Source organism: Arvicanthis niloticus, chromosome 15 (assembly GCF_011762505.2).
Source record: "Arvicanthis niloticus isolate mArvNil1 chromosome 15, mArvNil1.pat.X, whole genome shotgun sequence".
Taxonomy (NCBI): Eukaryota; Metazoa; Chordata; class Mammalia; order Rodentia; family Muridae; genus Arvicanthis; species Arvicanthis niloticus.
The window spans coordinates 57,774,963-57,799,754 of NC_047672.1; the positions used below are offsets into that span (position 1 = coordinate 57,774,963).

The following is a 24,792-nucleotide window of genomic DNA, read 5'->3' on the forward strand; positions in this document are numbered from 1 at the left end:
ACATTGGCCAAGAACAAGGAAGTGGGCTTCAGACAGGAATATGACATTAAGCTAGAACAAAGAAGTAATTTCAGGTAGGAATCTAAATCTTAGGCTAGAACAAAGAAATAATTTCAGACAGGAATCTAAATTTTAGGCTAGAACAAGGAAGTAGGCTTGAGACTTGAAAATGACCTTGGGCTAGGACAGGGAAGTAGGCTCAGATATTTTGGTCATCCTGATAAGCGCTTAGAAACAGTGATCACAGGAGTGTTCATGTAATTGTGTTTATTGCCTTGCTTGCTCCTTGCTCCTATTTGCATCTATTGTATTGCTAGACACTCAACCTAGAACTGACTTTAATACATGCATGTAATCAAAATGGTATAAAAGCATAAAGGAAGAGAGAGTATAGGATAGGGGGTTCTAAGGAGGGGAAATGGGGAAACAGAATGACATCTATATTGTAAATAAATGAAATATCCAAAAAAGAAAGAAAGAAAGAATGCTGTTCCCAGTATTTTTTGCATTACATTCTCCCTAAGGGATCCTTTCTTTCTAAATGGTGAGCCTGGACTTTTGATTCTATATACAGATAGTATTTTAATAATAATCCAGCCAGTTTATTTTTAAGAACAAATCTGTCCTACAAAGTACTTTAAATGTGTTTCAGCAGCTTAGTAATGTACAAAGAGGCAGCTGACCCTGCACCTGCTGACCCTGCACCTGTTCTTCAGGCAGTGTGAATCAGAATAACTGAAGGTTGCTAAATGACTTGGGAAAGCCCTGACTGTGGTGTATCTTTCTTTATATTGAATAGCATTAGCAGCTGTTACGTGTGATTGCTGGATTAATTTCTTCAAAAATTAGGGCATTCCTATATATATTAGTTTACAGTTATTAAGGTTTTAAAATACTATTTTTATTCATGGTCTGTCATATATTTCGATAGTGATATTAACATCATTAGTAATAGTGCCTTAGCATATTATATAATAACTTATAACTTATCTTTTTAATCTTAATACAGTAATATTAGTATAATTCTCTTTTCAAAAGCTCTAGGTTTTATTTTTGGTTTTTCTTAGAATGATTAAAGAACTCAAATTTAAGAAGTGTTGGTTAGTATCTTTTTCATAGGAAAGAAATTTTATTTAAAAAAAATTGAAAATTTAGGCTGGGTGATGGCTCAGGATGTAAAGTGCTTGCTTATGTATGCAAAGTTTGGGTCCCCAACATCTGTGTAAAAAGCCAGCCATGGTGGTTGTGAGAGTCTATAATTTCAGCATAGTATGATATAGTGGGAACATAGGTAGAGACAGGAGGATGCCAGGAACTTGCTGGCCAGTCTATCACAGTCAATACTATGAGCAATTGCTTCAATGCAGAGTGACTTGTACCTGAAGTTAACCTCTGACCCTGTGTGCACATACTCAAGCAAGCACAGTGGCACGCGCGAGTGCACACACACACACCACACACACACACACACACACACACACACACACACACACTACTCACAAGTACACTTGAAGAGAAGTTAAATTTAGGAAAGAACACCTGTAATTTAAGTTGTGAACACACCAAAGTTGATGTACATTTTTTGGGTTTCAAAGTTTACCTGCGGCTGTGAGTATGTACAGTATTACTAAAATCAGACTAGATATGATTGTTCCTGGTTGGAGCCCGAGGCCTGCTCTGTCTCTAGTCAGAAGAGGTGTAGATGGCATTCTTTTTATAGTAACTACACTGTGATACTGTTTTATACCCATTATTGTGTGATAAGTATCACCATTTGTAGTAATGGTTTGTAGTAATATTTTGATTAAGCATTTATCATAGTTCACTCAGCATTGTGTTATATATGGAATGATAATTCTGACTAGATGATAATATCTTATGTGTGTCCTGGCCTGGTGTTGAACACATTGTATAAGAATAAAGGAAATGTTTACCTTTTCTTTTCTTCCCATGATTGTCGAAAGCATTTGTTGCTCTTGAGTTACATGTTTTGATACACGTCCAATTCACTTATGACTTTTATCAGTGTCTCTACATTTTAATGGTGGATACATCCTTGTTTTAATTTTTGTTAACTACTTAAAAAAAAAAAAAGAAATCACAGTGGTACTGGCCTTTAGTTTATAGCAAGAGGCGTCCAGGATTAAACATGTCTTTTAAAAATAAATTTAAGTAAGAATGGTGCAGTGATGTGGGTAATACGTAAATTATATGAATAGGTGTCTCTAGTGTAATCACGGAGGCTAGAAAGCTTCAGTCTAGAATTTACATTCTGTTCTTCCTTTATAGACAAGGCTAGAAACCACAGTTAGAGCTAATTATTTTGGTGCAGGCTAATTATCTTTAGGAAACCCATGAAGGGTGCATTTGAACTCCGAGTGCGTTGCGCTTTCAGACAGTTTGAAATCCACAGATAATGTTCAGAGAGGAATGACAGAACATGTCACCCACCAGCATCTGACTCTGAGCTGATGTTCTCTTGCAGACATTTTCCTTTCTCATATCAGCGTCTGCAGTGTGGCATCGATCACTCTTGTGAGGATAGGACGCCTGCCCTTAGTTTGTCATTTGGTCTTAGTGATAGTTGGAGTTTTTAATAAGGTGACCCAGCTTAAATAATGATAAAAATCCTTAGATGAGGATAATGCCACTTTGTTTTTTCCCTATAGCTTGCTCGGTTTCGACAAAGAAAAGCCCAGTGTGATGGGGACATTCCAAAGAAACAGAAGAAGAAAAGAACATCAAGCTCTAAACAAGATTCAAGCTTACATACTGATCAACAGAATGATGACATCTGTCTGGAAAGTTCTCAGAGGGTAGAGTCAACTGGGAATCTGGATTCCTCCAGTGCAGAAATAAGAAAGCACGGCCAGGTCTTCTCTGCTGAAGTAAGTACTTCAGTTTTCAACATGGTTTAGAGCGGAACATCGTGTATGACACTGGGCACGAGCACACTGTGCAGTTTAATAATGACTTTGTTCCTTCTCCCAAATCTCAGCACTGTGGTAATATCTAGACCTAAAATATTTAATAGCCTCTGAGTGTGCCTTGTGGGCTTCGTTCAGTAAACCTTTACTGCACACTCACACTGCAGAGATGAGGAACATAGAGACAAAGAACAGCAGTTACTCCTGTCAGAGTTTACTGTACTTACTGCAGGCTCTGCCAGTCCACCACTGCAGGCTCTGCCCAGTCCACCGCTGCAGGCTCTGCCCAGTCCACCGCTGCAGGCTCTGCCCGGTCCACCACTGCAGGCTCTGTCTATTCCAAACTAGGCCAGCCTGGTTTGCAAAGTAATTCCAGGACAGGCAGAGCTACATTGTGAGACCCTGTCTTGAAAGAAAAAAAAAAAAAATCAAAAACAAAGAATAAGTAAAAAAATCACTTGCTTGCCAAACCTGATGACCTGAGTTCCATTCCCAGGACCCACGTGGTTAACGTTGTCATATGACCTCCATGCTGTGCTACACATACCCACTAAGGAAGTAAACATAGTACAGTTTTCAGAAAGAAATGTTGAGAGTGACAGCGCTGTATTGTTCTCTTTCCCCCAAGTACTTTGCTTGGCGTGTAGTGTTGTATGTGTTGGGCTTTTTTGTAGATGTAGATGCACTTATCAGATAACAGAGGTTCCTTTCCTCTCTGGAATCACTGAGTGGCTTTATGTGTTTAATCATTTATTTTGCAATGCTGGGGTTCAAATTCAGGGCCTTGTGAATGCCCAACCAACACTTTATCATGGAAGCACATCCCTAGCCCTCAGCTAATATGTTTGTCATGAGTCTTCTACATGTGTACACACATGTACACACAGTCACACATGCACATACAATCACATATGCATACACAGTAACACATCAATCAGTCAAGCAAGCAAGCAAGTAAGCAATCAGAGCCTCTTGAATTAGAAACCATTATTACAGAATTTTACAGTAGAGACAAGATTATTTCTCTTTCCATGAGTAGTTGCTGCTACTCAGAAGGACACTGCAGAATGTGGTCTTGATGTTAAGTAATGTTTCCATAGGAATAGATGAGGAACAAAACAGTGATAATATTTATAAACTCTCTGAGTCTCAGGTCCAGGATGTACGCTTGTGTGTGTATGTGTGTGTGTGTATGTGTACATGTGTGTGTACGCATACTTGTGGGTAGATGTGACAGTAAGAACACTTCTGGAATGAGAAAAATTAGGATTTATTTCTTTACTTTACTTCCCACTTGAGAGAAGCTTTGAATGCCACTGACCTCGTGCCCAGATTGTGGGATAAATTAATTAAAGTGTTTAATTTTTGTTCTTTTACAAGTATGGATATTTTGTCTATATATATGGGTTTGTGCTTGGCTCCCATCTGTGCAGTGCCCAAGGAGGCCAGAAGAGAGCATGAGGTCCTTTAGAATGGAGTTACAGCTGGCCAGAGGCCCTGTGGGTGCGGAACCCTCCTTGGCAAGAGCCATTTCTGTAGCCTCTAGCAAATGGTTGTTAATGAACGTGAATGGTTGTGAATGAACGTGAATGGTTGTGAATGAATGTGAATGGTTGTGAATGAATGTGAATGGTTGTGAATGAATGCTTTTAAGCTGTAAAATCAGTATAGCAACAAAGGATGTTACTGCTTTCAAGAAATTACTTTTAGCATCAAGAGCGTATGATACTTTTGAAAAAAAATGAGACTTCCAATGGTAGCATTTAAGATAACTGAGGAGTTATAAAGTTTAGAGAAATCTAAAAAGCCATTGGTGCTTTTCACTTACAAAGGGTAGGTACCATGTATAAGAACATGTCCTCTTTATATTTTTTATATAGAGAAAAATTACTGTAGAGACACTAATTCATAAGTGAAATTTTAAATATCTAAATAATTTGTATTAGGTTTTGGTAGCATCTTATGTGGTTTTAGTAGCATTTTATGTAGTAGTTTTCATTATGTTACCAGTAGTAGTTGCTTAGTGAAAGTAAAATATAGGAAAAATTGATTTTTGCAAAATATAGTAAAAATTGCAAATTATTTTTTTTATTATAGCCTGAAAGTGAAATTTCTACCACTGCTGATGAATGTAGCTCTGAGGTAAGATTAACATGACATAATTTCAAATGTTATAAGCAAAAATAGTTATTTTATATCACTAAAATTATTAATTGCTGGTGCTTTGCTTCTTGTACATTTTACAGGCTTCTGTTGTATTTCTATAAATACAATAAAATAACAACAGCATAAATAGTTAGCAAACCATGTGTGTTCTATTGCAGTCATTTCCCACAATGGTAACTGACATCTTAACTACTCAATAGCTTTATCTTTAAATACATAGAAACTCCAGTTGGTTTCTGGGAAAGGTTTGATACTGGGTTTCTAGATGTAAGACCACTGTGAAGTAGTCTTATTTAGCACAGCAAAATTTTCTAATATTCTGTCTTGAGTAAAGCTTTTCACTGTGTAGATTTATGTTAACCGTATGGACTTGTTTATTGTCACTAATGCTGTGTCAGTGACTTTAGGTAACAAACTGTTAGGTGGATATGACCTCTATGACATGTCCTTATGTGCTTGTGGCAAGTGTGCATCACTTATGTGCTTGTGATAAGTGTGTATCACTTATGTGCTTGTGGTGTGTATCACTTATGTGTTTGTGGCAAGTGTGTATCACTTATGTGCTTTTGGTAAGTGTGTATCACTTATGTGCTTGTGGTAAGTATGCATCACTTATGTGCTTGTGGCAAGTGTGCATCACTTATGTGCTTGTGGTAAGCGTGCACTTATGTGCTTGTGATAAGTGTGCATCACTTATGTGCTTGTGGCAAGTGTGCATCACTTATGTGCTTGTGGTAAGTGTGCATCACTTATGTGCTTGTGGCAAGTGCGTATTCTTTTGTCCTAGTCTTTTAAATACCATCGCCACTTCGTTGGTCTAGAGTTGGAGAACATGACAACCAGTTTCTTACTGTAAATGTGTCAGCAAATTAATATATTTCCTAAGATTCAATGTGTTGAGGTTGCTAATGGTAAAGAGAACCATTTATGCCTAAGCTAACGTAGCACAGTTGTATAATAATAATAATATGGGTAGCACTTAACAAGTTTAATGTATTTTAGAGCTAAGAATATTCTTATTTGTAGACTGACCAGGAAAATAACCAACAATGAATAAATAAATTCTACTATGTAAAATTTCCTCTGTGGTAAGTATGGATTTAAAATTACAAATTCTAAAAACTACCATTCAAAAATACTGTACCAGAAAAGTTGTCTTTTAGAAAAGGAGAAATTGAAACTTCTTAAGATGAGCACAAACTAAAGCCAGTCGTGTCAGCCAAGCTAGTGATGCAAAATCCCATGCGTGGATGATGAAAGAGAGCCTCACAGAAGCACAGGCCAGAGTCAGCACAGGAGGAGCAGATGAGGAAAAGTAGGTGAGAGCCATTTATGTCTCTCTCTGTAAATCAGTAAACCTCATGTGTGTGAGTGGAAAACCAAAACCAAAGAAAACTTGAAATAACCAGAAAACAGTCAGCAGAGTTACAAGAAACAGCAAGAATAGCACGAAGCGTAGTGTCAGTTTTCCAATTAAAAGACACAATGGGATGGCTGCAAAAACAAACAAGATAAAATTACTTGTTGTCTGTGAGAAATACATCTCACTGGCAGAGAAGCAGTGGACTGAAAACGAACATGTCAGGGTTTATGCCAGGCAAGAGGAAGTTTAAAAAACAACCCAGGAGTATGCATAGCATATGAAGTGCACTTTACACCAAAGTTGTCAGGGAGGATAAAGGAGGTTCCACACTTTAGTAAAGCAAGGCCAGTCGTGCTTTCTGTACTTGCTGCCCTTTTGGTGTGCCCGAGCAAGCGAGTGCTCCACAGAAGGAGATGGAGGCCTTTATGTAATGACAGATTCTGTGTTTGAGCATCAACAGGGAACTTTCCTTCTCTGGTTGCTCTCCAGTGCTTTTGATGCCTTGGTCAGGACTTGTTTTTCAATACTGGCAGGCTTTTCCTTATGGCTTTGGTGGAGACAGGCAGTGCCATGGCTAAGACTGATATCCTAAACAATTTGGGAACCACTGCCAAGTATGATGGCAAAGCATTCATGGAAACTCTAGGCTGGTGCAAACATCCCTAAGATTCAGCACTTGGGTTTTGGCTTTTGATGTGCTTGTCTGGTGGCAGACAAAGCAGAGGGGATCATAAAGCATGGTGATGAACAGTGACCTTGAGAGCATTGTCAACTCTATAGCCTGTTGGCTGCGCTGTCAAAGCAACCTTTGATCTTAGAGAATACTGGATAACAGAGTGATGGAAACTCCTTTGTATGGGCTGGGGAGATGCTCAGTCTATTAGACTTGCTGCACAAGCATGCATTCCTGAGTCTGCTTCCAGGTGTGGTTGTTAGTTTGTGTAATCACAGCACTGGGGAGACCAAGACAGGAGGATTCCTGGGCTTTGGGGCCAGCCAGGCTAGCTGAGTCAGTGAATTTAAGGTTTAGTAAAACTCCCTGTCTTAAAAAAAAAAAAAAAAAAAAAAAAAAAAAGATGGAGTGTGCTTGAGAAAGACACCTAACATTGATCTCTGACTGCACACACATATACTCAGAGGCTGTACAGTCCATACCCAGTTACCCTTCATGTGGAGAAGCAGTGTGAGGGAAGTCCGTAGTGATTGGGAGAGAAAGAAGGGGTGCTGTAAGCACTCAGGTGTTTGAGGAATGAATACATTTGAAGTTGTTCTGTGTCTTTTAGGTGCTTGAAATCAACTTAAAAGTTTATTACCAAATACAATTTTGCCAGTAAGGCCTTTTTATTTTTTAGTCTTAAAATGACTGGAGTAGGGGATGCTTCAGTAAAGTGTTTGCCACACAAGCGTGAGCTTGGATCCCTGCCACCCACATAAAATGTTCGGAAATGTGTACCTGCAGTCTTGAATTCGGGGGAGGGGCAGGAGGGCCAGTGCTGGCTGGCCAGTGAGTGTAGCTTAACCTCTGGTCCTCATTCTCAGTGAGAAACCTTGTCTCAAACAACAGCCATACACACTCTGCCCACCTATCCTACACACATCCCACAGAACACAAAAATGCTGTTATCAGGTATGGATTACATTTAGTTTAAGATCATAATATATCAAGAAATTGTTTTTATACAGATTAATGGCTGCAATTCTGTGACGAAACCAGGGAAGCCTGCAGATACCTTCAGGGTACAGTATTTAAACTGTTGATGATACTAATGTGTTACACTGCGTAAAGGCCCCCAGCTTACTAACAGTGTTCTCTGCATGCACTTCTTCCTGTGTGCCACTTACATTGTACAAAACCACTTACCCCCTTTACAAAGTGCAGAATCCTGTTTCTGTTGTCAAGGTGTTTACCTCACTAATAATGAAGCAGCTTTCTAATGAACTTGCAGGAGGTAGGAGTGTTTTACAGTGGACTTTGCTGTGGAACCTGCCCTTCAAGAATGTCACTAGTACTTAATTATTAAAAATCTTGGATTCATTTAGGAAGAAGAATTTTCAATGGATGATTCTTACTCTGAACAAGGAGCTCAGTCCAGTCAGACCTGTCTTCAGATGGTGGAAAACGAGTTGGCTGAGAAGCAGCATGAGATTGAAGAAGTCACTCAGGAGTGGGAAGAAGTGAGGGCCAGCTTTGGGACCGAAGGGCTGAAGCAGGTGTGCTCACCATGGCTTTGATTTGTTACAGACTCAACTAGGAGACAGGAATGGGAGTGTACGTGTGCTCTTTAAACATGGGACTTTGGAATGGCGACTTAGGTCACTTCATAACTTTTGTTTTTGTATATAGACAGCATAAGTAATGCTTATTTGAAATGAGGATTGCAGAACACAGATGTGGACTTTTAAAATTTAACCGTGTAAAGTCACTAGAGTGAAATCATTCCCTTAAGACAGATTTTTTTTTCCTGTAATCTGCTTGAGAAAAAAATAAGTATAAACCACAAAAAAGTGTGACTTAAGCCCATTAAGAATGTCAGCAAGTCATTGTAAGTAACATGTGCTGTGCAGGGAAGTAAAGATAAAATCAAGATAATGCAAGACCATATACTTGTATCCTCTTCAGAAACAAGCTGGCCTTAAATGTTTCTGTTGGTGTTACCTAGGAGTACATTGGGGCATTCCAAAGTATAAAGACACTTCTACAATAAAATATGGAAAAGACAAACCAAATATATTCTCTTCTTTAATGCCTACATATTTTCAAAGTCAATTTTGAAATAAGACTAATTTGGACAGGCAGTAGCTTTTATGAGATATTGTTTATTTTGAAAAGAAAAAGGTGAAAAGCTAATTCAGTTTTCACTGGTCTCTCTTAGTTACAAGAATTTGAAGCTGCCATTAAACAGAGAGATGGCATCATAACTCAGCTCACTGCTAACTTGCAGCAAGCAAGAAAAGAAAAGGATGATACAATGATAGAATTTTTAGAGTTGACAGAACAGAGTCAAAAGCTGCAGATTCAATTCCAGCATGTAAGTATCACTGGTACAGCAGAGTTTACTTGTGTTTGTAGTGAATTGTTCACTTTCCAGAACAAATCAAAGCTTACTCAGAAGCCATTTGCTTCTTTTAGTGTGCTGACATACAAAAAAAAAAAAAAAAAAAAAGTGGTGGTAAATTCGGGTTGTTATATTAACCAAGAATTTTAATTCATATCTTGTGAGTAGTTTCCTGCTGTTCTACAAAATCTTTTCAAGATGGACTGAATGAATGGTTTTTGTAGAAATTATCTGGAGTTGCATTGCATGTTTGCAGTCCTGGCATGGTTTCAGTTAGGTTCTAAATGAACCTACACCTCCCATTCACCACGTTCACCTTGGGAATACATCCTGGCTACTTTGATGTCAGCTTGACCCAATCTAGAGTTATCAGAAAGGAGGGAACATCAACTGAGAAAATGCCTTCATAAGATTGGACTGAAAGGGTTTTCTTTCTTTCTTTTTTTTTTTTTTTATTTTTATTTTTTTTCGAGACAGGGTTTCTCAGTATAGCCCTGCCTGTCCTGGAACTCACTCTGTAGACCAGGCTGGCCTCGAACTCAGAAATCCGCCTGCCTCTGCCTCCCAAGTACTGGGATTAAAAGTGTGTGCCACCACTGCCCGGCTGAAAGGATTTTCTTAATCAGTGATCAGTGAGGGAGGTTCCAGCTTGTAATGGGTAGTGCCATCCCTGGGGAGGTGATCCAGGTTCTATAAGACAGCAGACTGAGCAAGCCATGAGGAGCAAGCCAGCAGGCAGCACCCCTCTATGGCCTCTTTATCACCTCCTGTCTCTAGGTTCCTGCCCTACTTGAGTTTCAATCCTGACTTCCTTTGATGATGAACTATGATGTGGAAGTGTAAGGCAAATAAACCCTTTCCTCTCCAACTTGTTTTGGCAGTGGTGTTTCATCATTTGATCTAGTAAGATCAACTAAGATAGAATCTCATTGCATTGACCAGAGTATGACAAGAAATAATACAAAACAAGTTGAAATATCGTAAGCCAAAGAATTTAATGTAAGTAGAAGTGTGACAGAGTTTAGGGGCAGCCATACAGTCAAGCCTCTGAAAGGGATTGGTGCTAGAGTCTGAAAAGTTACTGGAATCCAGAAGTGTGTTTCTGTCCCACTTCTGTTTGTCTCCTCAGTCCTGTCTCTCACTTGATCTGCTTTTTCTGAATTATCGTAAGGATAATTTATCAGTTCAGTCATTCCAGGCATAACAGCATGCTCGCTAAGATCTCAAACCCCTCAAGTGAGCAGAGGTGAGCAGAGGAATACTCCAGAAGTCTGTTTGTGAACAGACTTCTTCAGAATTTAGTATGTTGAAGATTCTTTCTGTTTTCAAGTTACAGGCTAATGAAACTCTGCAAAACAGTACTCTTAGTCGGACTGCCACAGATTTACTGCAGGCCAAACGACAAATCTTTGCTCAACAGCAACAGCTGCACGATTATCAGAAGAAGGAGGAGGACTTCCAAGAGCAGATCTCTGTTTTACAAGAGAGAATCAGAGTGTTTGAAACGGTAAGGAGGTCAGCTATTGTGTAGTAACTTTGTGATTCACTTTTCTTAACCATAGTTCTCTCTCTTTTATGCATCTGAATTAAAAAATTTTATAATTAAGGCAAACTCTTTGAATATATAAAATAATTAATTTCAAAAGCAGTTGAGGGTCTCACACTGATTAAGTTGTCAGTACGGCCCACTCTTGTGCTCCTCACGGTGAACTGCTCATGCTACCTTGTGTTACCTGCAGTCTCCCCAGAGCCCAAGTTTGTAACTCAGATAGCGTTCTTTTTCCATCTGAAGTATTCCTGGTTTCGCTATGACACTAAAATTCTGAAAATATTTTTGTAACAAGATAAGATTTTGTAGGTTTAATTAGGAAAACTAAATGCAACTGGTTATACAAATTATGTTCTATTTCTTGGAAACATATTTAGGAAGTCAGTGCTCTTTGTGGCAAGGGATGGCATTATGTATCACATAGTTTATAATCTTAAATTCTAAGAGCAGCTCACCCTGAAAGGCTTGCTTCTATTGAGTTTTCAAATGAGAAATGAAAATTCAAAAGTGATTTGTTGCTGGCCGCTGTACTCATACCGGAATTTGGATTCAAACTGTCCATGTGGCCTGAAGGCAGGGTACCACACTGCCTGTTTTTATATGTGACAAATATGTCACATAGATGACATAACAAATTGAAATCACAATGTTTTGATTTGTCGGCTCAGAAAACTTTTTGTATCATCTGAGTCCTAAGCTAGGGTAGATGGAAACTCAGACTGTTCCAAGTTCAAGAGGCTGCTTAAAAATTCAAATCTAAGATTATTAATTTGTAATGATAAGTAATAATCATGGAGAACTATATATTTCAGATCCATTAGATTTATTTTCTTTCCATGGACAATTGAAGTTAAAAAGACAAACAGTAGTTCGAGGGTTTATCAGTGAGCAGATGGAAGGATGTTAGGCGCTCAGATGGTACGGCATTAGACTGAGATGAACTGGTGCATGTATCTCATCGAGAAGAGTGAAGTTTATACCTGTGAGCTGCAATTCTTTAGTCCTATGTACCACATGCTTCCAACACTTGTTTTTAAATTGAGTATTTATATTGGTCATGGTTGGGAGCTCCTTCTGTCTTTGGAGTACTGTGAATACACACACACACTAGGCTCAGGGTATGGTTTTTCTAGAGGGGCATTGTTCTAAAAGGCCTTGGTCTTTTCCTTGAACTGTACTGAGAGAAGCACTCCAGCACTTTGTCAGATAACATTCTTCTGTCTGGGTTTTGTCATTTTTGGCTTTGGAAGTGTTATACATTCACTCAGAATTTGAGTTATGTTTGTCAAAAACAATATAACTCACCTGCTTATAATAGCTCTGACTAGTTCTGTAGATTTTAGTTTATGCTTAGTATTTGGGTCTGAATCCTTTACTCACAGAGATAAGGAAATAACAGATCCAAAACTCTGTCTAGGTTCTGCTCAACTTGTTGCTTTGATGTGATTGTAATAACGACTATGCTTGTGTTCGTCTGGGCTTAGCTGTTAGCCAGTTACATAACTGACCCCAAATGGCAACTCGGGAAAAGTTTCTTTTCTGTTTTCAAGTTTCTGTTTGAACTGAAATTGCAGTTTTGCATATTATGCCATAGACTATAGTTAATGTAGATGCCACATAAATGTTCAACATTGAAGTTAAGGCAGACTCACAGGAGCAGACTCAGACTCACAGGAGCAGACTCAGACTCACAGGAGCAGACTCAGACTCACAGGAGCAGACTCAGACTCACAGGAGCAGACTCAGACTCACAGGAGCACACTCAGACTCACAGGAGCAGACTCAGACTCACAGGAGCACACTCAGACTCACAGGAGCACACTCAGACTCACAGGAGCACACTCACACTCACAGGAGCAGACTCAGACTCACAGGAGCAGACTCAGACTCACAGGAGCAGACTCACAGGAGCACACTCAGACTCACAGGAGCAGACTCAGACTCACAGGAGCAGACTCAGACTCACAGGAGCAGACTCAGACTCACAGGAGCAGACTCAGACTCACAGGAGCAGACTCAGACTCACAGGAGCAGACTCAGACTCACAGGAGCACACTCAGACTCACAGGAGCAGACTCAGACTCACAGGAGCACACTCAGACTCACAGGAGCAGACTCAGACTCACAGGAGCACACTCAGACACACAGGAGCACACTCAGACTCACAGGAGCACACTCAGACTCACAGGAGCACACTCAGACTCACAGGAGCACACTCAGACTCACAGGAGCAGACTCAGACTCACAGGAGCACACTCAGACTCACAGGAGCAGACTCACAGGAGATTTTTTTCTCTTATTGCATAGCCCTTGTCATTGGAACACCTTCAGATCACTACAGTTAATAGGAGTAACTGGAACTCATTTTAAATTTTTTTCTGAGGATATTGAGAAAGTATGCAGTATTACAGTTAGCTATCAAAATATTAAATAATTGGGATAGTAAGCAGTTAATGATTAAAAAGTGAACATATAATGGCTTAGCAAAGATTTAGTAAGTTTTAAAATTTATTAGAATTATTTTGTATTTGTCAGGAGGCTTACCTCAGGTCATCAGAGCCATCTTGTCAGCCTAGCAGGAGGTTTTTTTTTTTTTTTTTTTTTTTTTTTTTTTCATTCTGTTTTGGCTGTGCTGGGAGAACCTAGTACTCATATCTGCTAAGCACATCAGCTTTCCTAAGAAAGTCAGAGCTGTGTATTTGTCATCAGTATCTACATGCACAAGTCATATCCTGGGAACAACTGAGGGGTGGATACAGCAGTTACTTTTTTTGGAGTGATGTAAAAGCATGACAAGTTACCAGAAGGTCTTATGTTTTCTTTCTTTTTTTTTTTTTTTTTCCCTCTGAAGGAAAAAGACAGAAAAGTAGAAAACTTAAATACAAAAGAAGTACAGGAAAAGCAGGCAGTCATTGATGAGTTGAATACAAGAGTACTAGAAGAAGAGAAGAGAACTGTCGAGTTAAGGAAGAAAGTCACGACTGCTGATGAATTACTAGGACAGTTACAAGAACAGGTCACAGAAAAGGATCAGGAGATCAAAAGCCTGAAACTAGAACTGGTCACCTCTCAGCAACACGAGCGAAAGTGTTCAGAGGAAATCAAAGAGCTAATGAGGACTGTTGAAGAACTCCAGAAGAAAAACCTTAAAGATAGCCAGCTAGAAAGTGGCACCGTGCGAAGGATGGAACAAGAAACCCAACGGAAATTAAGTCATCTCCAAGCAGAGCTGGATGAGATGTACGGGAAGCAGATAGTGCAAATGAAACAAGAGCTGATAAAACAGCACATGTCTCAGATAGAGGAGCTCAAATCCCAACATAAAAGAGAGATAGAGAACACCTTCAAGTCAGATGCAAGTACTACAGTCAGTAAAGAACAAGTGAATTTAATGAATGCGGCCATAAATGAGCTCAATGTCAGATTACAGGATACGCATGCTCAAAAGGAAAAACTCAAGGGAGAGCTTGGGGCAGTTCTGGGAGAAAACTCAGCGCTACAGAGTCAGGCCAGAGACCTCTTAGAAGAGGTAAGGTTTTTAAGAGAGCAGGTTCAGAAAGCTAGACAGACGATAGCAGAGCAGGAAAACAGACTGAGCGATGCCCGCAAGTCCCTGAGCACCGTGGAGGACTTAAAAGCTGAGATCGTTGCCGCCTCCGAATCCAGGAAGGAACTCGAAGTCAAGCACGAAGCTGAGATTACAAACTACAAAATAAAACTTGAAATGCTAGAAAAAGAAAAAAACGCAGTGCTAGACAGAATGGCGGAATCCCAAGAAGCTGAACTGGAGAGGCTGAGGACACAGCTCCTCTTCAGTCACGAGGAAGAACTGTCTAAACTCAAAGAAGATTTAGAAGTTGAGCATCGAATAAATATTGAAAAGCTTAAAGATAATTTGGGCATTCACTACAAGCAACAGATAGACGGCTTACAAAATGAAATGAATAGGAAGGTGGAAAGTATGCAGTTCGAAACAGACAACCTAATAACCCAGCAGAATCAGTTAATTCTGGAAAACTCCAAGCTAAGAGATCTGCAGGAACACCTTGTTAATTCAAAATCAGAAGAAATGAATCTTCAGATCAACGAACTGCAAAAAGAGATTGAAATCCTCAGACAAGAAGAAAAGGAAAAAGGTACCCTTGAGCAGGAAGTTCAGGAGTTACAACTTAAAACGGAACAATTGGAGAAACAACTGAAGGAGAAGGAAGATGACCTTCAAGAAAAATGTGCACAGCTGGACGCAGAGAACAGTCTTCTTAAAGATGAGAAGAAAGTGCTTGAAGACATGTTGAAAATGTACACCCGTTCGGACCAAGAGGAAAGATTAATTGCCGTAGATCCTAGCTCATGCAGGTCGGAGGAAGACTCGGGGTGGCAAGGACAAGTAGAGCGGCTCAGGCAGGAAAAAGAGGACCTTAGACAGCAGTGCCTTCATCTAAATGAGGAGATGGAGAAGCAAAAGAATACATTCGCGTTTGCTGAAAAGAACTTCGAAGTTAACTATCAGGAGTTACAGAGGGAGTATTCGTGTCTTCTCAAGATAAGAGACGACTTAGAAGACACACAGACCAAGCAGGCCTTGGAGTATCAAAGTAAGCTGAGAGCGCTGGAGGAAGAGCTGCGCTCGCAGAGAGGAAGCCCAGCCGCGCCGGAGGGGAGGAGTTCTGGATTTGCTACCGACAGAGCTTTCCCATCTGAGTCGCTGGAAGTTGGTGAAGTTCTAGAAAAAGATACAACAGAGCTGATGGAGAAGCTGGAAGTAACGAAGCGAGAAAAGTTGGAGCTCTCAGAGAAAGTCTCTGGTCTTTCTGAACAACTAAAGCAGACACATGGTACGATTGATTCTCTAAGTGAGGAGGTGAGAGCCTTAAAGCAAGAGAAGGAACAGCTTTTACTGAGATGTGGACAGCTAGAGCTTCTCGCCAACCCTGATGGAGCAGAAAACGCCGCTGCCTGCCCTGCGCAGATGAGTTCTTACCAAGCTGGGCTTGTGATGGGGATGGTCGGCGAGGCTCAGGGATCTGTTTCTAAAATCAGTGAAGATTTGGCAGAAGAATCAAAACCAATGATAGAAGATAAAATTCCCTTTAAAGAAAGTGGGAGAGAGCAGTTGCTTTTGTCAACAAGAACAAAAAAACCATTGTGTGCGGCAGTTGAACCACGTGAAAGTGAGAAACTCCGGCAAGAGCTTCATGCCCTCAGAGCCGAGCAGGTATGTCCACGTGCTCTCCTAAAATCACAGGGAACAGGGTTACACCACAGCAGCTGTCACTTCTAGGAAACAGAAATCCATGTCCTCACAGGGCGGGAAGGTGAACCCTGACATGTGACTCTCCGTTTCTGCTAGTCAGTTGTCAGTTTTACTTAAATATTGCTGCCTCCCGTTCAACTAATCTCATATATAGGCTGCTTAGAAAATAAGTTAGGTGCAGCCTCTTTACATTTGTTCTTTCTTTTTAAAGAGAAGAGTTACTGTTGAGAGACTTGGTCTCATTTTTACATTGTAATCACTTGGCTTTAGTACCTATTATTTTTTAGAGTATTTCATACTGTTGTTTTCTAGTATGAAATTTCAAGTTTTCAGTTAGAATCCCAGAATTGTAAAACAAAACAAAACAAAACAAAACTCTTAAGTTTTCTACTGCTCTGTGAATTACTCAGTTATTACGAAACTATATTTCTGAGAGGTGAGGTTTAAGGCCTAGAGTTTTTGAGTCTTATATGTGAGTGAGAAAAAAATACTGTTAACTCCCAATATAAGTCAGGATCTTAAAAATGCATATAATAAGTGTTCTGGTTTCATTCTGGTGCTGTGGTAAAGCTGACCAAAGCAGCTTGGGAGAGGAGAATATTGTGGTTGGTTTATACTTCCGGGTCACAGTCCAGAAGTGTGGGCGGAAACTCAATCACAAAACCATAGAGGAGTGACGCTTGCTGGCTTACTCCCTGGCTCACACTTGCCTACTTTTCTTGTATAGCTTGGACTTCCTGCCCACATAATGGTGCTGTCCACAGTGGGCTCCTACATCAGTTAACAAGATGATCACCCACAGATAGGCCAGTCTAATCTGAGCAATATTTGAATTGAGACCTTCTCATCTCTTCTCTGTTGACTCTAAACTGTTGTCAAGTAATGCTAACGAAGACTGTGACTAATAATGAGTCATTCCTAATAACTTACATTTGGTAAATACTGATGCTAGGAAAACCAGGACAGTTCTGGTAGGTTATTTACAGTATAATAATGCTAACTAAAGTTTTATGTGTTTTTCTGTTAGTGGAATACATGTTTATTGAATTACTCCAGATATGCATACAGTAGTGAGCGAGAGATGAGTACTGGTCTCAGAAGCATGTTCTGGAGGGGAGCAGGTCCCAAATGGAAAGCACAAAGGGTAGATAGAAACAGTGTTAGGTCCGTGAGGAAGTACAGTCTGGGGCAGGAGAGTACAGAGATCAGGACAGGTCTTTTGGAGGAGTTAGCCTTTAAACTGAGCTCTGTATAATGGGGAAATTATAGCAGTTGAAAGATGCGGGTGAGCTTTAGGGCCAGGCTCCAGGCCTGAGTGGTTGGCTCTGAAAGGAGCCCAGAGGATAAAGCAAAGCTGAAAAAGAATGGAAGATGTAGGAAGCTCAGATTTCATTCTAGGTAGGAAGCTATGGGAAGTTTGTCTTCATTTCTGATGACTTTTAATCCCATTGGCAATCTTATATCAAATATAGAGATAATTTACTTTTATAATAACCTGCATAGAATCAAGAAATTCGGGCTGGAGAGATGGCTTAGTGGTTAAGAGCATTGGTTGCTATGCAAGAGGGCCCCAGTTCAATTCGCAGCGCCCACATGGCATCTCACAGACACACTGCAGGCAGACCATCAATGCACCTAAAAAGAAATGTTTTATTGAAAAATAATCAAGTAATTCAAATTACTAATTAATGACTAAACATGTGGAATTGTTTTGAAAAGTATGTGTTGTAATTACCCCAGAGGTGTTAAATAACATTTTAATTTCTTAAATAGGGGAGGATGTGACCTACAACTTTAGCTGCCCTGCTCTTGATACTGTCTCTCACTAAAATTAAAATAAATATGGCCACCACAGGCTTTCTTTTAAATGGAAACAAAATACATTTGAAGTGTGTTTGTTTGTTTGTTAGTTTAATACATTTGGTTAAAATGAGAAAGAGAAACTTTACAGAAAGTCTCCCCAGTGTTGGAATGCAAAGGCAGCCAGGGGCATGGCAGAAATTGATCATTTTTTAAGCTGAGAGACCACAGAGTGAAGCATGTTTGAATTGGAAGAGATGGGGAAGCACAGGAAGAACTAACAGTTTGCTGCTCCTCAGAGTCCTGTGTGGGAGACCTCAGGAATCTAGAGTAAATTTCATACAAAATTGTAATTTTTAAGAAGGAAAATAAAGCCTGTTCTTCAAGTGTTAATAGTAAAACAAAGTAGAACTCCTCAGAGGAAGAAAACGAGTCCTAACCATTGTAAATACAAAGAGATACATGGCATCAGTGGAGAGAAAGATGACTGTCATAATTCACAGGTGTAATTTAATAAGAAAGTAAGGAAAAGAATTAAAAAATTTAAAGTAAAACAATGTAAAAAATTGAATCAAAAATGTGTCATATGCTTGGGTGTGGTACCTATGCTCATAATCCCAGCACCCAGAGCAGAATCAACCATGTAGCAAGACCTCATCCTAAAATATAAACAAGCAGTGACAACCGTGCTGTATGTGAATGAAGGACAAGACCTGGATAAACAAAAATGTTAATTTCTGAAGGAAAATACTTAATGTGAAGTATTAGTCTGTTTTATGTATCTCCAATCCAGTTCACAGTGAAAACTCACTAGGCTAGTCAGAAACATAAAATATCATCTAAGTATCTACACTTAAAGAAAGTAGGTAGAAGAAAATAGCAAATTTAGAGCAGAAATAAGTGAATTTGAAATAACCAAAAGGGAAGGTTTGAAGACGTCTGATGATTTATGAGTTGAAAAGATCTGTAGGTTGCAGTTGTTAGATTCCCAAGAACATCATCAAGAGAGAAGCACAGATAAAACAAAGGATGCTATAAATAAACTCTGCTGATGAAAACATGTAAATTACCCAAACTAATTAACATAGAAATACACCGCTTTAGTAAGCTAATAATGTTACAGAATCTAGAACTGTGATCAGCTTTCTTTCTCAGCTCTCCAAGTAAAAGTGCTCTACCATGACCACTGTGCATGTGGCTCTCAAGCTCGGGGGAGTGCAGGGCCTTCCTAAGGTGGGATGAGAAAGGAAGGAAGGAGTTGACCCCTTGAGTCTGCTTAGTACTGAGATAAAGATCTGGCAGGAATGGCTAGAAAAGAAATCACAGAGTAATTCATTTATGAATGAGCCTGCATGAATTCTTATTAAATGATTATGAGGTTATCCTCAAGAATGGAAGAATTATTCAGCGTCTGATAATTCTGTTTACTTAATCTCCACATTCTGATCATTTTAAATATTGTTGGAAAAGAATCTTCAAAAGTTACAAGTTCATTTACAGTTTTTAACAACAACAACAACAACAACAGAAAGACAGACAGACAAAGAAAATTTTAGGAAGTAAGGTATAAAAGGAACAATTGCTAAGGGTTTCTTTTTTTATTTCAAAAATATAAATACAATTTTTTTTCATTTTATTTTTTCATTTTTTATTGGATATTTTATTTACACTTCAGATGCCATCCCTTTTCCCCATCCCCCCCCCCTTAGGAAACCCCTATCCCTTGCCCCCTTTTCCTTTTTGCACTTATACATTTTTTAAAAAATATTAATCAAAGGCTTTATAAGTTTGGTAATGCTCAATCAGAGGTGTAACCCACTACCCAACCTAGATATATCAACTATCTTTGACTGGTGGAGACATGTGAACATCTGCCTCCCTGTCTCCCCCTCTCTTTCTCTCTCTCATCACCTAGCTTCTCCCCTCCTTCTTCTCCTCCTCTCCTTATTCCTTCTCTTCCTCTCAGTACTCCTCCCACCTTAGCTCCTCCTACATAACACCCTTCCTGTTAAAATAAAACTTTTCTCTCAAAATACAGTTAGAGCATAATTATGCCAATCTGTACCAGTGAGGTACAAGATAATCCTAATACCCAGTCTATCATTTTGTTGACTAACCAGAACCTCTGTCATCTATCCTAACTAAAACATTTAGTTCTGAACCTGGCTTTTTCCTTGGTTTTAGAATGAATGTCAGCTGAAAACCATCCACTCAAATCTTTTCTCTCAAGGTAAATAGCCAGGATTGGCTATGAGACTATAAGTTTTCAACCCTGTCAGAAATCCAGAATGACTGAGTTAACTATAATTGTGGGAAGCACAAAGCATAGCTTCTAAACCTTAGCCAATTTATAGAGACCTCTGAACACCTGGACACTCCCTCTACTACAAAACATTGAAGCATCTGTTCTTCTGCCTTCTGGCCCAGGATCATCTGACAGACCTTAGTGCTGCAGAATTATTAAGGGCTGATTACTCTGTCTAGGCAGATATAATCAGTCGACTATTCTGCAAGTGTGTCCTTTTCTGGACAATAATTTGTCTGTAGATGGAAAGAGGCAATTCTTGTCTAGTGGCTGTCTTACCACAACTGGAGTAACTCCAAAGATGCTCAATTTCTTCTTAGAATTCAATACAGGAAGCTGTCAGGAGCAGACAGGTCTCTAATGAAAATGAACATTAATACTGAAATGTTTGTCATGTCAATTCTAAGGATTTCTGATGTTTTGAAAACCAACTATCCATGTAAGGTAATCTGGACTGTTGTCTGTTAACTCCTCTGAGCTATTTCTAAATAAAACATAGAAAATACCCTAACAATAAACTCCAAGCCATGAATTTGTTATAGTCCCTTAACTCACAGGCTAACCATCTCAACTCTGTTAAAAAAGTTAAAGAAGGACTGGGTCTAAGCCTTATATTCCTAACTGTGTTATACTGGTACAATGCCTATGAGAGTAACAATATTCATCTCACTTTTATATCAGTAAGAAGCTCGTACCAATGAAAACCTTAAAAATTGTAATCAAAGTAAATTGTGAAATTTAAGAATTTATATCTTCATCTTGATAATAATTGTACAGATTTCTACCAATAGGTTATGGCTATGCAATAAATCCTAGCTAATCATCTCTATTCCCACAAAACCACTACTTTTCCCTAGAAAGACAGCCAAACATTTACCACCTCAGTCCCCAAGCCCAGGGAATAGGGGCGCTGACTCTTCATTAGCTTCTTCAAGCTGATTATGGGTGTTGAGATATTAGAAGAGGAGTGGTGGGGGGGGAGAGTAAATTGATAAGCCTCTGATGCTGTGTCTTCAGTGCATCCAGATGGAATTCCAGGACCTCAGAGGTTTGAGCAGGTCTGCCCAGCTTGCTTGATGAGTAGATACACCAAGGCTGATCATTCTGCAATATACAATTCTCAAAACAAATTTTAGTATCAAGATAATTTTTTTAAGAGGGCTGGCATTTTATTAAGGATGTTGGTTCTAACCTCTTTTCTTTTTTTCCCCCTCTTTTATTGGATATAATATTTACATTTCAAATTTTATCGCCTTACCACATTCCCCCCACCACCCAGGAACCCCTTATCCCATCCCCCCTCCTCTGCTTCTATGAGGTGTGCACCCACCTACCCCCCACTCCCCCGTCCCACCCTCAGATTCTCCCCCTTCCCCACTCAGTGTTCAGCCTTCATGGGACCAAAGATCTCTTCTCCCACCTATGCCCAACAAGGCCATCCTCCCCTACATATACAGCTGGAGTCATGTGTCCCTCCATATGTGCTCCTAGGCTGGTGGTTTAGACCCTGGGGAGCTCTGGCTGGTTGGTATTGTTGCTCTCCTCATGTGGCCACCAACCCTTTCAGCTCCTTCAGTTTACTCTCTAACTTCTCCATTGGGAACCTTTGATCAGATTAATGGTTAGCTTCAAGTATCTGCCTCTGGGTATGTCAGACTCTGGGGGACCTCTAAGGAGACAGCCTTATCAGGCTGTTGTCAGCTTTCCCTTCCTGTCATCCATATCAGCGTCTATTTTTGTTGAATGCACATGGGATGAATACCCAGGTGGAATGGTCTCCCTACAACCTCTCCTTCAGTTTCTGTCCCACACTTTGTCTCCATATTTGCTCCCTTGGGTGTTTAGTTACTCCTTCTAAGAAAGACCTAGGCATCCACACTTGTTCTTCCTTCTTCATGAGCTTCATGTGGTCTGTTAGTTGATCTTTGTTGTTTCAAACTTTTGGGCTAATCTCCGCTTATCAGTGAGTAAATACCATGTGTGTTCATTTGTGATTGGGTTACCTCACTCAAGATGATATTTTCTAGTTCCATCCATTTACCTAAGAATTTCTCGAATTCATTATTTTTAGTAGCTGAGTAATACTCCACTGTGAAAATGTACCACATTTTTTGTATCCATTCCTCTGTTGAAGGGCATCTGGGTTCTTTCCAGCTTCTGGCTATTATAAATAATGCTGCTATGAATATAGTGGAGCATATGTCTGTTATATGTTGGGGCATTTTCTGGGTATATGCCCAGGAGTGGTATAGCTGGGTCCTCAGGTAGTGCTATGTCCAATTTTCTGAGGAACCGCCAGACTGACTTCCAGAGTGGTTGTACCAGCTTGCAACCCCGCCAACAATGGAGGAGTGTTCCTCTTTCTTCACATCCTCGCCAGCATCTACTATCACCTGAATTTTTGATCTTAGCCATTCTGACTGGTGTGAGATGGTTGTTTTGATTTGCATTTTCCTGATGACTAAGGATGTTGAGCATTTCTTAAGGTGCTTCTGGGCCATTCGTGTTTCCTCAGTTGAGAATTCTTTGTTTAGCTCTGTACCCCATTTTTAATGGGGTTATTTTGTTGTTTGGCATCTAATTTCTTGAGTTCTTTGTATATATTTGATATTAGCCCTCTATCGGATGTAGGATTGGTAATGATCTTTTCCCAATCTGTTGGTTGCCGTTTTGTCTTTTTGACAGTGTCCTTTGCCTTACAGATTGCTAAGGGTTTCTGATGTGATGATTAGAAGCATTCCCAGTGAAGGCAAGGCAGGGACTAGAGCAGTCACTGTCACTGTTACTCTTTCCAAGAGTGTTTTTAGAGTTCCTCGCCAGTCAATATAATACAAATAAATGACAAAGACTATGAACAAGTAAGATAAAATGTTAAACTGTAGATACGATGATTGAAACTTACACAAGACATTAAAGACCTAGTCCACATCGTCTTGGGCTGCTTTTTATATACTTTAATGTAAAGGAATATCCCAAAGGTGAGTTGGTTAGTCTCTCTCTTGTACAGAGTACATGGGAAGGTATTCTGGTGAGAAGAGACTTGAATCAACAAGCCAAGACAGTGAGAAGGCTCAGAAAATTCAATGAATGCCTTAAGAGAATTGTTTTTACATTGGAGAATTAAATCCTTACTTTTTAGGAAAAGTTAACTCTAGGTTAGTTAAAGACATAGTAGACAGAAAGATGTAAGTAAAGTAGAATTATGATCTTAAGACAGAGGAAGCCTTTAATTAAAAAGAACAAGGTCAAAGGTAAACATTTAGAATTTGATATTTCCTTTATGAACAATACCTAAAACATGTTTAATTACTCAGACCAGATATTTTCCACATATGTTACAAACAAAGGACTATAAATGTAATGTAAATACCTGAGGAAATACAAAATATTTATTATATGAAGAGATATGAAGAGATAGGTGTCTCAGAAAAGAAACTAAAATCACAAAGGAACATAAAAAGTATTTTAACCTTACAAATTCATATGAGTAAAATAGCATTTTATTGCCATTACATTGGCAAAATATAACTGTGAGCAGCAGTTACATTCCTGGGTAACTGAGTGTGCTCATGGGAAAGCAGCAGCCCTTTTGGGAACAGGCAGGGCTAGTGTTTCTTAAGCTTCTTGAATCAGGTCAGAGGACAGATACCATGGACATGTGTCAGCAAGAATTCCTGATGAGTCTGATACATGCTGGACAGCTCACTAGCAAAACATTTACTCACTTGTCTTAGGTGGATATTTGTAATAATTTACTGCTTTTTGGTTTAAAGGACCCAAGCTTATGAAAATTCACTTGGTCTTCACAAAGGAAATGGTCCAGTCGTGGATTGTTCATTTACACTACACTACAATCAAAATCAATTAACCTGTCACATATGGATTGATTTCAGCAGCATTTTTTTATATTTTGATATTTTATATTAAAATGCAAAGAAATTTGCAAAATAAATGCCTTTATTTCAATACAATATAATGTGCTATTTACATATACCCTGGAAAATGATAGTAGACACATTCCAGAGTTTTGGTAACAGTTGCTTGTGGGCAAGGAATAATCGGACATCATGAATTCAATTTTGTCTCTAGTGTTTTCTTTCTAAATCTAAGGAGCTATAGATGATCTAGAAGAAAAAAAATAAAATGATAACATTGGGATTTGTTAATTTGAGATTTGTGTACATTGGTGTTTATTTACATTGTTTTCATTCTGTAGCATGTAAAATATTATTTAAAAGATTAAAATCTTGCTAGTTATACCAACTATCCCAATATATGACTACACTGAGTTAATAAATAAAAACCTACCACGGTCTTTCTTGAGAAAGACAAGTAGGTCGGTGCATCTGGAAGAAGACCATAAAGCAGGCCA

At 39.3% G+C, this 24,792-nt stretch overlaps 1 protein-coding gene across 5 annotated transcripts in view; it reads left to right on the top strand.

Annotated features, from left to right (window-relative positions):
- The window catches only part of Akap9 (A-kinase anchoring protein 9), a 142,505-nt gene that overhangs the window by 15,143 nt on the left and 102,570 nt on the right, over positions 1-24,792 (top strand). For 4 of the 5 annotated variants that reach the window (XM_076913076.1, XM_034519015.1, XM_076913079.1 and 1 more), the window contains exons 2-8: positions 2,670-2,888; positions 5,025-5,069; positions 8,140-8,193; positions 8,497-8,667; positions 9,330-9,485; positions 10,843-11,019; positions 13,913-16,276. In XM_076913076.1, coding sequence (XP_076769191.1) covers positions 2,670-2,888; positions 5,025-5,069; positions 8,140-8,193; positions 8,497-8,667; positions 9,330-9,485; positions 10,843-11,019; positions 13,913-16,276 — 3,186 coding nt within the window. The remainder of the gene's footprint in view (positions 1-2,669; positions 2,889-5,024; positions 5,070-8,139; positions 8,194-8,496; positions 8,668-9,329; positions 9,486-10,842; positions 11,020-13,912; positions 16,277-24,792) is intronic. The other variant, XM_076913077.1, reaches the window with a different exon arrangement.